The following is a 14,450-nucleotide window of genomic DNA, read 5'->3' on the forward strand; positions in this document are numbered from 1 at the left end:
ACTGAAATACACTGCTGAGACAAGAAAGGAGAGGTCTGCTATGCCTTATGTAAGTTAGGTCCCTGGCCAGGAATCAAACTCAGGCCACAGCAGTGATAGTATGATGGTGCTGAAACTTAATCCCTATGCCACCAGGAAGGCCTTGGAAACAGTATTCTTTAGCTGGTCCATGTAAAACTATTAAGAGGAATGCTGAACAGGTACACAACATAAAAGTTAAGAATGGGTAAAATGAGGACAACTGGTCCTCAGAAAGTAAGAAAAATATGCCTCTTTCTAAAAAATCTATGCAGTTCTTTCTCTCAGAAGATCCCAATATCACTCTCCAAGAGATTTGGGAGACTGGCCCAGGAACATAGTGTACATCTATGTTTTTCACAAGCACTTATTCAATGCCTACAATTTGTCGGGCATTATTATTCCCTGCTCATGGGGAGTTAGCAATATAGTAAGGCAGGCAAGTAATCAATTACTATGAGCATTCTGTCAGAGGTATTCAAGCAAAATAAGCTACATATAGTCAGAGATGGAAATCAGGGGATCAACAAAAGCAGGCTAAATCTACCCTCCCCTGCCATTTGCTTTTATAAATAAAGTTTTATTGGTTTACATACCATCTATGGCTGTTATTCACTATAAGTGGAATTGAATACACAACAACCACCATATGGTAAACAAGGTCTACAATTTTTAACACCTGCCCCTTTATAGAAAATGTTTGCCAAACTCTGATACACATCAAACTGGAAAGTCAGATAAGTACAAGGAAAGAGGAGAAAATTAATGTAAGTTTTACAGAATGGTATCTGCTTGAAAAAAGTAGTACGCACTCTTCACTCAACTGCCTGTTTTGTGGGAGGCATGAAGGGAGAGAGTTGAGGAAATGGGCCCAAGGAAAGGTAGAGAAACCTAAAACACCATGAAAATTTTGACTTTACCTTAGAGAATGCAAAAAAAGGCTAAGGAAAGAAGCTCTTACCAGAAAAACACAGCATTAACAAAGTTCTTGATTATAAAAAAAAAAATACAGCCCATTTGTTTCTCAGGCTGTTAACCCTGTAAGGTACCAAGTACACTAATTTAATTTATAATTAAAGTAGCTCAAAAATCAAAACATCACCTAGCATTTCTGACACTATACTTTACAATTCAAGGGAAACCAGTTAAAAGGAAGGTAACAATGAAAATGTAAGTCTGATTAGTTCACTCCTCATTCAGAAATCCCAAGCATCATTTCAAAGGCACGTACTTCAGACACAATGATGTCCATCTGACGCCGCAGTTTCCTTAGAGTGTTCATAAGTTGTTCAGGATCTTTATGAATTCCAACCCAGCAGCCATTAACAAAAATCTTGGTTGCACTGAAATGCGAAACCAAAAGCATTTGCACTTAGTGTTTCTATTCCAACACAGAACCAAAGAAAACAGTAATTTTGGACTTTTAAAAAATTACATCTATACATACTCAGCAATAGCTGCAGGAGAAATTTCTTCTAAATTTTCCATACTCCATTCTTCCAAAAATTCCAAAATTGGAGAAGGTTGAGATCCAACTGAAATATAAGCCATCAGAGCTAAATTCTTCACAAGCCCTACAGCATGGCCCTAGAATTTAAAAAAAAAAAAAAAAAAAATTATTACATCGATTTAGCACATGCCTATCAAAATTCTTTTCCATAAACATTTTTCCTTCAACTTTATTCAAGATTTACTTCCTAACAGCAAAATTATAAATGCTCTCTTCATTCTAAAAATATTACTGCATAATAAAAACTTATTTCGAAAAGTAATTGTGCCCTATATAATTTTTGGCAGACTTGTGTACATAACTCTACGGCGGAATTACCTCCGGCGTCTCGGCAGGACACACCATTCCCCACAACGTATTATGCAACTGTCTTGGTTTTGCCAGTTTGCCATCTCTGCCAATAGGAGAATTTAAACGACGCAGGTGAGAAAGAGTAGATGCAAAAGTCAGGCGGTTTAATACCTAGAATACAACAACAAATTTTTAAAGCTTGGGCATTTCTGTTACTCACACATTTTTGGCAAATGTTAGCATGAAACAGTCTTATTTTTTACATAAGAAATATAAACTGTGCCCACCCTTTCTTTCTCTATCCCTTCCTTGGAAAATCTTGTTTACATCCATAACGTAACAGGCCCTGGCTAGCAGGGATGGCAACAGTGCCTAATGTTTTGTTTATATTCTGTCTCCAACCACCAGCACATCAATTCCACAGGGAAAGGGATTTTTGTTTTTGCTCTGTTGGATCCTAGTAGCTAGAATAGTACTTGGCACACATTAGGCATTCAGTAAGTGTTAAACATTACCAACTCACATTCCTTTTGAGCATAGTAGACATCACTAATCCATCCTAGCAGTTGGTATAGGCTTGAACCTCCAAATCCAATATGGAGATCGGATATTTATAGGCCACCAAGCAAGGTAATACTTGTAAGTAAAGGTAATATCCAGAGGGATATAAAGCAACACAAGCTCAACAGATCTAATAACAAGCCACAGTGTTCCTCCAGTCCTACAACAACCCAAACCTCCTTCCTTTTCCTAAATCTCCTGTCCTGGTTAATGGCATCACCTTTTTCTTTATCTTCCAGTCCAGAAGACTCTATTTTTGTCTCTTTCACACATCAATAAACATAACCTGTCAATTCCAATTTCAAATTTTCTCAAAAGTCAACTTCTCCATTCAGAGTATCAGAGCGACACACCAGTCCCTCATTTCTCACCTATAATATATTACTTCACAAGTGCCTGTCTTGTCTCTTCCAACCTACCATCCTCGGTTATCATAATTATTAAAACACAGATATGTTCATATCACTTGTCTATTTTAAAAAATACTGAAAAGGTTCCTGCTGACTGCAGAAGAGCTTGGTATTAAAGCCCTTCTCACTGAAATGCCAAACAACCTTCCCCTCCCAGTCTCCGGATGTTTCTGTAGTCCTGCCACACTGTCATAAGGCCTCTCACTAATCCACCTTTGATCATGCTATTACCACAGGATGAAAATTATTTCTCCCAGAATTTCTTAGAGCATTTGGGTTTCTAAGAATCTGGATCTAGAGGTTGGTGTCTGAATGCCAAGTCTATCAGGTGATAATGGTATAGGTCAGTTTAGTATTTTTTAAAAGTTTTCCTCAACTTTGACAGAGTACAGTTTTACCCAACTTTGACAGAATACAGTAGCTATTATATTATAGTCACTGCACTTAAAATAAGCCAACACAGGAAAAAAAACAGATGGCCTCAACTTATGATGTTTCTACTTAATTTTGCAACTTTACAATGGTGCAACAACAGTACCCATTCAGAAGAAAAATACACTTTGAATTTTAGATTTCTATCTTTTCCCAGGTTTATTAAGTGGTATGATATTGTCACGCTACTGGGCAGCAGCCATCAGTCACTGCTCTAAGTCATTCAGGTTATCAAAAGGCTAACCAGCCAACTCTCTGCCATGACTGTGTTGCCAACACAAATGATCTGTGCACACTTAAGGTAGGCTGTGCTAAGCTATGTTTGGTAATTTAGTTGTATTAAATGTATTTTCAACTTACATTATGCTTATCAGATAACAAGAGTTAGATCAGGAAAATCTCTACTATTTGCAACCACACAAGGGATACCTAACTATTCTCTGATTCAGCATCTACTATGGAGCTCTATTTTTTATGATTCATTTATATAAAATTATGTAAAAATATATAAAATCTGCGGTATAGGCCAGAGATGTGGGGGGGTGAGAGAATTCACCAGAGAAGAGTGGAAAGCACAACAGGCAGATCAACTGAAATAAATACACTGCTGAGGGGAGCAGCAAGTGAGACGGGAGAGGCCCCTAATATAGAGCTTTAAAGACAAAAATTTCACAAACATGGACAGTCTCTTCTCCCAAGGAGCTACTCTAATGTACTAGCTCTCTTGAGCTCTAAGTGCAAGCCAATTTTTGGATGCCCCTTAGTAATGGTAAGAGCTAATTTAAGAACAATTTCATTTCATAATTCAAAATTCCCAGGGATTTTACATCTGACCAAGTTAGTAAAATGCAAAGTAAAGTTTCACTCAAGAGAATGAAACAATCTGCTAGCCCTGTAACATTTTCCTGTCAAACCTAGTAGTAGATTTGTAATCAACCCCAACATTCTTACCTGAGATACTCCAGCTCTGGCTTGATGAGCTTTCTTTTGATCACCCCAGTTTCCAGTAGCTAAAGAGTATTTTAGACCATCAGATATAATCCTGGTTTTAATAGCCAACTCCAAGTTAAAATCCTTTCCTCGATCAATAAACTTCTGTGCATAGATCCGTACTTCTTTAAGCAAATTCTTAAACATACTGCCAAATAAACAGATTATTTTAAACATATAAAAGTTTACAACATGCTTTCTCAAAAAGGGCAATACTGCCCATAAAGGGACAGAATGTGACTGGGGTAGAAGAAAGAGTTTTATTACTCTCTTAATATAGAAAGACAAATGTACATGCAGTACTTAAATATACAGGGAAGGGCAACTAAGGGGGAAAATGCTGAAAGAGCCTCGTGGGGCGACAACCTAACATAGCTGGAAAACAAGAAACACTACAACACACTAAAAACAGAACATATACAAAACACTAGTAATATTATCTTTTTGCATTACACATTTCATTCTTAAAAATAACTTTTATCTACTTTATAATTTTCTGTGTGTTCATTATAGAAAATATGGAAAACATAAAAACATACCAAGAATAAATTAAAAATCATTTCCAACCCCAACACTATAAGACAACTACTGCTAATATTTTGATATTCCTCCAGCTTTTGAAAATACAAAAGAACTAAGAAAATGTGAACTAGAAAATCAAGACAATACTTCAGTTTTCTCAAATACCACAGGAATGACGAGGCAATCAAGTAATAAACTGCTCCACAAACTTGAAATTCTCTGACATGAAGAACTAAATCTGGAAGAATGGCAGAGTATATAGCTAACTTTATATACTGCCAATACAGATACCTCTCCATGTGAAAGAATCAATCTGAAGTGAGTTCTCCCTACTTTAACAACCAGAAAAATACATTTGATAGTTCCTTACCCTCTAAATAAGAATGCAAGTAGTGGCCCAGCAAGATCCAATCTTTTGTTTCCATAGTGATCTCTGTCATCTAACTCTCGTCTACCCAAAGCTGCTAGAAGCAACCTATGAACCATGTACCTTAAAGAAATAAAAAAGAAAGTAAGTATGTGGTGTTTGACTTTTCTACATTTATATATTTAAAACATCATTTTTGAGATTTTTAACTTCAAGAAAAACTTTAGGTCTTCGCAAAGAACCTAAAAAAAAAAATTTTACATACCCCAAGAAATAAGCTTTTTTGGTCTCACAAAAATCACTGACACCAACATGAGGGAGCATTTCTTTTTGTAAGACTTCTTTTGCATATTTAATTCTCTTCTCTTTAGTAACACCAGGCTTTGCCCCTCTTGAGCCAATAAAATTAAGTGCAACATTCTGTTCCTGAATGACAAAAGCTTCATCCAGAGAAGGTTTGACCTATTAGATAATGTATAAGTTAATTTCAGATTTACAATTTCACCTCAAAATGAAATAACTGTAACTTAGTCTGCAACATCCCTATGAATCTAGTCAAACATGCAAAATATTTTTAGAAAAACTAAATAATTACAAAATCCTAAAGAAGACATCTTAGAGTGTCCTGACAAAACCCATCATCAGCACAGGCAATACTTTCTATAAAAATAAAAATAACTGCATTGTATAAAGTGGGGTATTTCTTTTTGATTTTTACATTTTAATGAAGTTTAAAACCAAATTAAAGTTTACTAAGCTATAAATGAATTAATGTACCAGACTATTTTCAGTCTCTATAAGAGGTTTTTAACCTACAAATAAAACTACTCATGATTTCACAAAGCACACAATTAGGGAGACCTTCATTCCATTCCTGCCAATAACAAGCTATGGCCTGTAATCAGTCATGTAGTTAGTATCCTCATTTAAAAAGAGGTTAATAAAACAACCTCTAAGCTTTACTCCAGTTTTAATTTTCCAGTTCTGAATTTTCAATTTTACACAATAATGAAATAGGGAACAAATGGTTAACAGTAGTAAAATTGGCCCCTCTAAAGATGCTTTAATCCTGCCATATATACTGAAACGCCTTTCCTGTCTTTGATTTCTGATGTCTATTTAAGTCAATGACCCACAAGCTTAAAGATCCAAATTCCAAATCATAGCTCCAAAGATCAGAAAAAGACGATGTAAACCAGTCAAGGTAAAGCCACAGATAACAGGGTAAATAAAAGTTCTAAAATTTTTTAAATATATTCACTACATCACCCTTCATTTTTGTGCACTGTATGGTTTCCCCATGAAATTCCCACCAATTTACCCTGTACCATCACTGTAGTCCCTTGTGCTCGTCCCACACCTGTCCTGGTAACTTCCCCCTCCTCCTCCCGGATGGAATGTCTCTGATCTATAGTTGCCTGATGATTTTGATTTTTACTTTATTATAGCTATTGTTGTTTTATTTTTTGTTAATGCATTTTTTCACATTATTCTTCATTTTTGTACAATGTACGCTTTTTTTCATTTCTGTTGTGATCCCCATGGACTTCCCACCACCAATTCACCCATGTGCCATCACCACAGTCCCGTGTGCTCTGCCACCCGTTATGATCTGATTCCCCTCTCCACCCGCCCCGTAGAATGTTTCTGGTTTATAGTTGTTTGTTGATTTTAGTTTTTACTTCATTACAATTAGGGTTATTTTCCTGATCCCTTACACTCCTATTCCTATTGATATTTTTCTTTTTAAAAGTGATCTTTTTAAAGAAGTTGTTATGAAATTGTCTTGTTACATTTAATATGGACTAAGAAAAAGGAGTTGCTAATGGAACGTTTGCCAGAATTAATAATATACTTTTAGAAGAAAAAATTAAGGTACTTTTGCACAGTTAATGCTTGATGCAGACCTATAAAAACTGGCCTAGGTGCTTTCTAAGAGCTTGTGTATCATGTGATTCATGATACTCCACCCTGAGAAGCATACAACAGCACATCTACATTTTTTTTCTGGCCAAATAAATGTAAAAACTGAATCTAATCATAAGGAAATGTAAGAAAAACCAAATTGATCGGAAATTCTATGACTATCCTAACCAAAATTCACATTATTGAAAGACTAAAGAAAGGAATAAATAGCAATTGCCAAAACAATAAATCCCAGGCCATTTACTTCACTAATTTCCAGTTTGAATACTAACTGAATCCAGTTTGAGTCATTTGTTTTGCCTTTTGGATAAAAGATAACATATATTTTCTTTTATATACTAAATCCAAATTTTATTTTTTAAGAAAAGCATAACCAGTGGCAAAAGCTTAATCAGCACCATTTCTTCAATGTAATCTATCAATAAATATTTTAATAATTAAACTATACTCCACTTTCTAACTCTATGACAAATGTTTAGCCTGCAGTTTACTGTATTTCTCTATAGCCTTAAAGGCTGGACAATTCAAGACTTTAAAAATATCAATACTATTCTGACAATGATCATCAATAGAAAAGACTGATTTTTAAAAAGTGAGTATTTATCTAGACTCAAAGAACCTTCCTACAAGAAATAGTAACTTTACTGTGGATGAACCTAACAGACACCACTGTAAAGTGATTCAAGTTGACAATACTAGTAAAGGAACAAGATGACATCATGTGACTCATGATACACTGCCACAGGAAGCAAACAACATCACATTCATATTTTTTTCCTACCAAATAAATGCAAAAACTGAATCTAATCATGAGGAAGTATAAGAAAAAACAAGTTGAATGGAAATGCTACAAAAAAGTCTATCCTAACCAAATTCACAACATGATGAAAGACTGAGGGAAAGTTAAAAAGAAACTAATGTTACATAAAAACAAAATGCAATGCATGATCCTCACTGGATTCTGAACCAAAAGAGGAAAAAGGGGTACTGAAGACATTATCAGGATAACTGGCAGAAACCTGAGTAAGATCTGCAGTTAATAGTATTGTACCTCTGTCAAATGTCCTGATTTTCATGACTTTACCACGAGTATATATGTGAATAACCTCTTTCTAAGGAATACACATTCAAGTATACAGGACTAAAGAAGCATGATGCCTCAAATTTACATGTAGATGCTACAGGAAAAAAAAAATGGGTACGTACAGATAAATAGAATATTAAAGCAATGTGTCAAAGGAAAGAGTATGCAAAAATTAATACTTTGCAACTTTTTCTGTGAGTTTGAAATTATGTCAAATAAAAAGTCTAAAAAGTAGAGATACCAATATAATAATAAAAAAAATTTTAAATTTCTCTCTTTCCTTTTTTTACTAAATTGTACCAGGCCGGTGTGCTTTATGATTTTCCGTATGACTGTTCCCTCCCATTGTCACTGCCTCTGGAAACCCTGTTTTCACAAGTATTTTATGCAAAATTATTCAGGAGGCTAAGGTAAGTGGCATGGGATTTGTGACCTTTCAGTTGCTCTCAGAGCAGTTTTCTACTAAGTGTTAAAATTACTAACAGTAACTTTAAACCTCTTGTAAAACACTATGAATATATTTTGCTTTCGCCTTACCATTTCCATCATTTCCGGATCTTCAAAGTCATAAATAATATGCTCTAAAATATCTCTGTCAGAAACAAAACCTAGTGCTCTGAACACAATAATGATGGGAACTTCTTGCTTGATATATGGTAATGTGGCCACAATGCGCTGACCGATAGCACTCTTTTTTGCTCCCTAGGGGGAAAAAAAATCATCAGAATGAGCACACAGAGGTCACAGAATATATAACCATCCTGAGAACCACAGTATATATGTCAAAGGAGTATGGCTAATACTCTAAGGAACACTCTGGCTGCTTTTCAGAATCATTAGAAAAAAAATATCTTTAAATGACAGGCTGTTCATTTAAACCTGAGAGAATGTTCATTCTCTATTATCTGCTAACAAGCTCCTCTCAGAATTTCCAAATACTGCATTTGGACATGACCTTTGGTTGCAGGAGAACATGAACTCTGATGCCTCTGCATCTCCCCTTCCCAAGAAAGACAAAACAAAAAAACCTCCAGAAGTAAAGAAATAAGAGATTAAAAAAGAAACTATATAGACAAATGTGGAAAAAAATTAAGCATAGAATGAAAAGTAAATACTAACTCAGAGATGGTCAGTCAGGTATCTCCTTGTGTGAATGTTTCAAAATTAATAAATATTCTTTCACCCAAGCTTTTTCCAAATCATTCTTTTATTATACACACAAAAGCAAAAGTTAGTAGCCTATATTGGCATGCAAACGCCAGGTTTCTCTGCTTTAATCATATCGCCTTCCTTCTATATTATGCTGTCCATCCTCTCATGGTCCCTCCAACAACAAATTCTATTGTCTTCCTCCTGCTACTACAGGCCTCTTTCCTCAGAAACATTATCCTATTTCATGGTGTTTGCTAACAATTTTTCCTAAATGGTACACCCAAATCTTCATTTTGATCTTTTTCTTATACCCTCACTCCTCATACCAATTACCATTTGGTTGTCAATACTTAGATATTAAATTATTCCAATACATATTCGTTTCATCAGAGATCTTCTTTCTGAATAAGCAGAGCATTCAAAAATGTCTATACCACCCCCACAAAATCTTCCTGTCTAAAAATAAACTATTTCTCTCCCAAAAAATCAATTCTCAAACGGTCTCTATTATACTATTCAAAACCTCAAAATAGAATCCACAGAAACTTACCTGGTCATCATCCTCCCATCAAATCCATCACTCAATCTAAGTAAGTTCCCTTTGCATCTAATTAATTTATTTTGCCCGCAGTTGCCACAATAATCTCTCTAGTATATTGTGTGCATATATTTGTGTTCCATAATCCAGGTTAATGTGTCTCAACAAAGAATGTACATCATAATCATCTTGAGGTCTTTCCCAAATACTTATAATTGGGCCATATTCTGGCCCCATTGATAAATAAGAACATTTTAAGTCTTTAAAACTAAAAGAGGCTACCTTCCAGTAGGCAGCTAGCAGAGAACAGTGACTCTCAGTTCAACAGCCCATAGGGAACTGAATCCTGTCAACAGCCACATGAAGGAGTTTTAACGTAAATGCAGCCTTAAACTGCAGCACGATGAGGCACCCAGCCAAGGGACCCAGCTAAACCTCACCCATACTGCAGACTCAGAATCTGTAATCTGGTAACTCGCTATTGAAGTAATATGTGGTACACATCAGTAAGAAAATAATACAATACCTACAATAATATGCTCCAGAAAAACTTTCCCAATTAAAAATGCAATCAGGTAAATTATTAGCTTAGACAAAACAAAATAAACCCAAACAACATTTTATCCCAGTACATACCTGACCTCCTCTTGCCAACATGCTAACCCAAATAGTACTGGTAGGTCGAGAAGAATTCTCCAGACATGATCTGCACTCTCCAGTGTAGGCATATTTAGAATCCTTTTTGGCAAACACATAGACTGTGTTTGTTGCCATTTTCTCTTGAGCAATAAGAACCTATGTAGACAAAAAATAGTTTCAGTTATAAAAACCACAAGGTCCTTGGTCACACTGGCTGGCTAAAATATGAATTCTTGAGCTTCACCAACTCCATTTTGCCTAACTTCATGAAAATATTTAAGCTCAAACAACTGACCAAATTTCTAGCATGTATTACCTGCAGCTAAATACAATTTTGATTTAGGTAGGTTCAGCTATCACACCATAAAAATTCAACTGCTACTGTTAGGTTATTCTGTATAAAAGTTTAAATTTTAATTTCAATTTTATACTCTAAATCTTAATTATCATTTTCTAATTTTCTGAATAATGCTACTATACCTTTTCTGATCCATTAATAATGAAATAGCCACCAGGATCCAAAGGGCATTCATTTAACTCACAAAGATCACGATCTGTTAAGCCATTCAATAGGCAATAAGTTGAACGCAACATAATTGGAATTTTTCCTATAAAAGTTTTCTGATGCTGAGTCTGAAGTTGTTCTTCACCTTCTTTAATGACTGTTTTTGTTATATCAACATAAAGTGGAGCAGAATACCTTTGAAAATAAAAGTAGATAACAATTAGCAAGAGTAAAGTATTTGCTAAAATCCTCAACTAGTGAATATTACATTTTCTATACTCTATTTAACTATCAGTTACTGGAAAAAAAACTCTTACGTGAGATTTCTTAATCTGGCCTCATTTGGCATCATTGGGGAAGGAGCACCATCTCTTTCCCAGTGGGTAGGCTTAGAGAGGTAAATTTGTTCAAATTTCAGCAAATATCTTGGCTGAAATGAAAAGAAAAAATATGAAAAGGTAATTTTTCCAAATGTTTTAATGATTCTATTTTAATAAGCATTAACATATTGAGTAGAAGCTCTCAAAACTGATGATTAACCCACATTGCTAATACAAGGCCTATATTTTACAAATGTCAAGTGTAATTCTTGATTCTTTAAGGCAGCAGAAGAGCTTTAATATTTTACAAATATGCTCATAGTTTTTATAACAGTTAAAATGGATTTGTATTAATTGTATACAGAGTTTTATTTGATTAGGGTCAGAAGTAATAGTTACCAGGAAATAAGAGATAATTTCAGACAATTACAACTGTGCAAAATCTAACCCACCGACTTCCGCATGAGTTCGATTCCCGCCTGCCCCGGAGGTGACCACATGGCACGGCAGACCTCTCCTGACCCGCCCGCTGCTCCCCTCAGCAGTACACTTCATTGATCTGCCTGTTCTGTTCCCCACTCAGTCTCTGGTGAAGCCTCTCACCACCCCTGAGCCTCTGGCCTGTACCCCAGTTCTGTATGCACAAATAAATAAATCTTTAAAAAAAATCTAACCCACAGAGTATCAGAAAATAAAACCTAACTTCAACTAATTATTAGTATTATAGAACTTCTACTCTGCACAAATATAGCTCAGCCCACAGCAAAAAAAAAAAAAAGTTTTAAAATATAAAAGGATAGTGAGTAGATTCCCCTCTAACCAAATAAATCTCAGAGAAGAAAATGGGACTCAACAGAACAGTAGAGGTAAATTACTGACATCAGTTTCCCAATCTGGAGTAGGCGACGAGTAAAGTAAACTGGACATCAGAATAAGCTGGAGAAGTCATCCCTCAACTCATTCCCACCATCACCCTACTCGGGCACATTATTACCTTAAGCCAGATTCTTTATCTACCTTTAACTTTCTATAACTGATTTCCAAAATAACCTTCCTAAAATAAATCTGTATGGATATTCTTTGATAGTCTTTCAGAAACTCCCATGACACTAAAGCCAAATCAAGACAATTTAAGCCAAAAACCAAATCCTGGTTGATGTGGTCCCCAGTCCATCTCCAAATCAATGACATCAAGTACTTTCTTGCTGAAGTACCTAAACTATATACTTCTTTACAATCACTTATATAAAACCACAATATAAAACTATACTCTTGCTATGACTTTAACAATGTTAAAAACATACCTACAGATAAACAGAATAAAGACAATTAGAAAAATGTAAACAGCTGTTGTGTTTGGGTGTTTTTCCTTCATTATCTCAGTTTTAATAATGTATTTCATACAACAAATATTCAAGGGGCAAAGTCCAAGGAATACATTCCTTTTATGATACTGTAAATGAAAAATGTGGTGTTTTCTGAAATAAGATGACTATTTCTGGCTTGCTTTTTTTTCATTAACTCATAATATTTTAGCGTTCTCTCTTCCCAACTATTAAATACCCTACTATCAAAATCCTACAAAAGGGTTTTGATTTCCTTGCAAAAATGCATCATTCCATCAATAAAACTAAATCAGTAGCAAAGTGAAGATATTATGAGTGTACTGCTAAAACGTCTTTTTTTTTTAAGCCAAGAAAGAGATTTTTTTTGCATAAAAGAACGGGAGTATAGGCCAGAGACATAGTAGCTGAAAGGATTCACCAGAGACAAGACTGGGGAGCAAAATAGGTGGATTTATTGAAATGCATGGCTAGGGGAGCTGTGGGCAAGACAGGAGTGGTCTGCTGCACCATGTGGTCAGCTCCCTGGCCAGTGATCAAACTCGAAATTATTTTTCATATCAGTACTCTAATTTTATTGTATAACTGCCTTACCGGTTCTTCAACTTCCCCACTAGCATGCTGAGCTTCAGCTTGCAGGTCAATAGGTGGAGCATCTTCCACAATTCTTTGAACAGACATCTGAATAAATTCATCAAAGGAATCCAGCTGTTGTCTGACCAAGCCTTTCTCATCAAAATAGGAACTGGAAAAATATTTGAGTGCATTATTAGTTATGACTCAGTGATGTTTTCTAGCGTATTTCCCCATTTTCATTCTATTAAGTTCGACAAGCGCTTATTAAATACCAACCACTATACATCACCATACAAGATACTATGAAATAGCTGAAAAAAGAGATGACACTATCTGAAAGAGCAATGACATTATCTGAAAGACAGATGACACTAAGAACACTATTTTTGTAGAACTTCCTTAGTTTGGAGAAACAAGACGCACACTTATGGATAAAATTAAGGAAAGCACAACATGAGAACTATAAGAAAGTCCTGATTTACAAATGTCCTTTACAGTTCATTTTCACCTAATGTCTTTAAAACACATCTTGAAAAAGTATCAGGTTATGCATCTGAGGTGGTATGAACTGGTGACAGTAGTTATCATATTCACACTGTGCAGGAAAAATCACTTGATGCTAAAAAGTGAGAAAACAAAACCTCATCTCACAACAGTTAAAGCACCTATAGTCAACTTAAGTGTGAAAATCAAATAATTTATTGTTAAATATGTTAAATATTCTGACTGGTTACAATAGAGTATTTTATCCTTGAGTTATCTAACTATGGCAAGTTTTGAGAGCAACTTTCTGACATCTACGACCAAAATACTGATTGTCCCTGGAAACTGTGGAAGATAGGCATACCCAACAAAATATATACCCAGTTATTGTTTCCTAGTAAAATGCTTCTGGGGATATAATACTCCAACATCATAAAAGGCACAAATGTCAACAGTTTTTATTGCCTACATTTAAAAGAAAAAAATACGTATTTATATCCCCCAAATGCAATGATTCTCTCACAAAACAATGCTCAAGAAAGGTTCAGTTATACTACAAATACAACTGGTGGAATGTGAACATATTCGTTCTTTGAAAGGTAGTCGCCTAAAAGGAACCGGTGGGCTCCTAGAAGCATATTATCGATTACTATGTAGCCACTGTGAGTTCCATCATAAGAAAACAGAGTTGTAGCATTTTATACCCTAACATAGCAGGATTTTGCTTTATTACTTATGCTCTTCTTACATAAAACTTCTTAATGTCCTAATAACATTTTTTTT

At 35.1% G+C, this 14,450-nt stretch overlaps 1 protein-coding gene across 1 annotated transcript in view; it reads right to left on the reverse strand.

Annotated features, from left to right (window-relative positions):
* Positions 1-14,450, reverse strand: part of POLR2B (polymerase (RNA) II (DNA directed) polypeptide B, 140kDa) — a 38,311-nt gene that overhangs the window by 16,554 nt on the left and 7,307 nt on the right. The window contains exons 3-13 of the mRNA XM_004681272.2: positions 13,203-13,353; positions 11,263-11,375; positions 10,921-11,140; positions 10,438-10,596; positions 8,649-8,813; positions 5,367-5,563; positions 5,105-5,224; positions 4,174-4,360; positions 1,847-1,990; positions 1,466-1,605; positions 1,250-1,361 (exon numbers count right to left, since the gene is read on the reverse strand). Of these exons, the coding sequence (XP_004681329.1) occupies positions 1,250-1,361; positions 1,466-1,605; positions 1,847-1,990; positions 4,174-4,360; positions 5,105-5,224; positions 5,367-5,563; positions 8,649-8,813; positions 10,438-10,596; positions 10,921-11,140; positions 11,263-11,375; positions 13,203-13,353 (1,708 nt within the window). The remainder of the gene's footprint in view (positions 1-1,249; positions 1,362-1,465; positions 1,606-1,846; positions 1,991-4,173; positions 4,361-5,104; positions 5,225-5,366; positions 5,564-8,648; positions 8,814-10,437; positions 10,597-10,920; positions 11,141-11,262; positions 11,376-13,202; positions 13,354-14,450) is intronic.

Source organism: Condylura cristata, unplaced genomic scaffold (assembly GCF_000260355.1).
Source record: "Condylura cristata isolate star-nosed mole 26May11 unplaced genomic scaffold, ConCri1.0 scaffold00012, whole genome shotgun sequence".
In the NCBI taxonomy this organism is placed as follows: domain Eukaryota; kingdom Metazoa; phylum Chordata; class Mammalia; order Eulipotyphla; family Talpidae; genus Condylura; species Condylura cristata.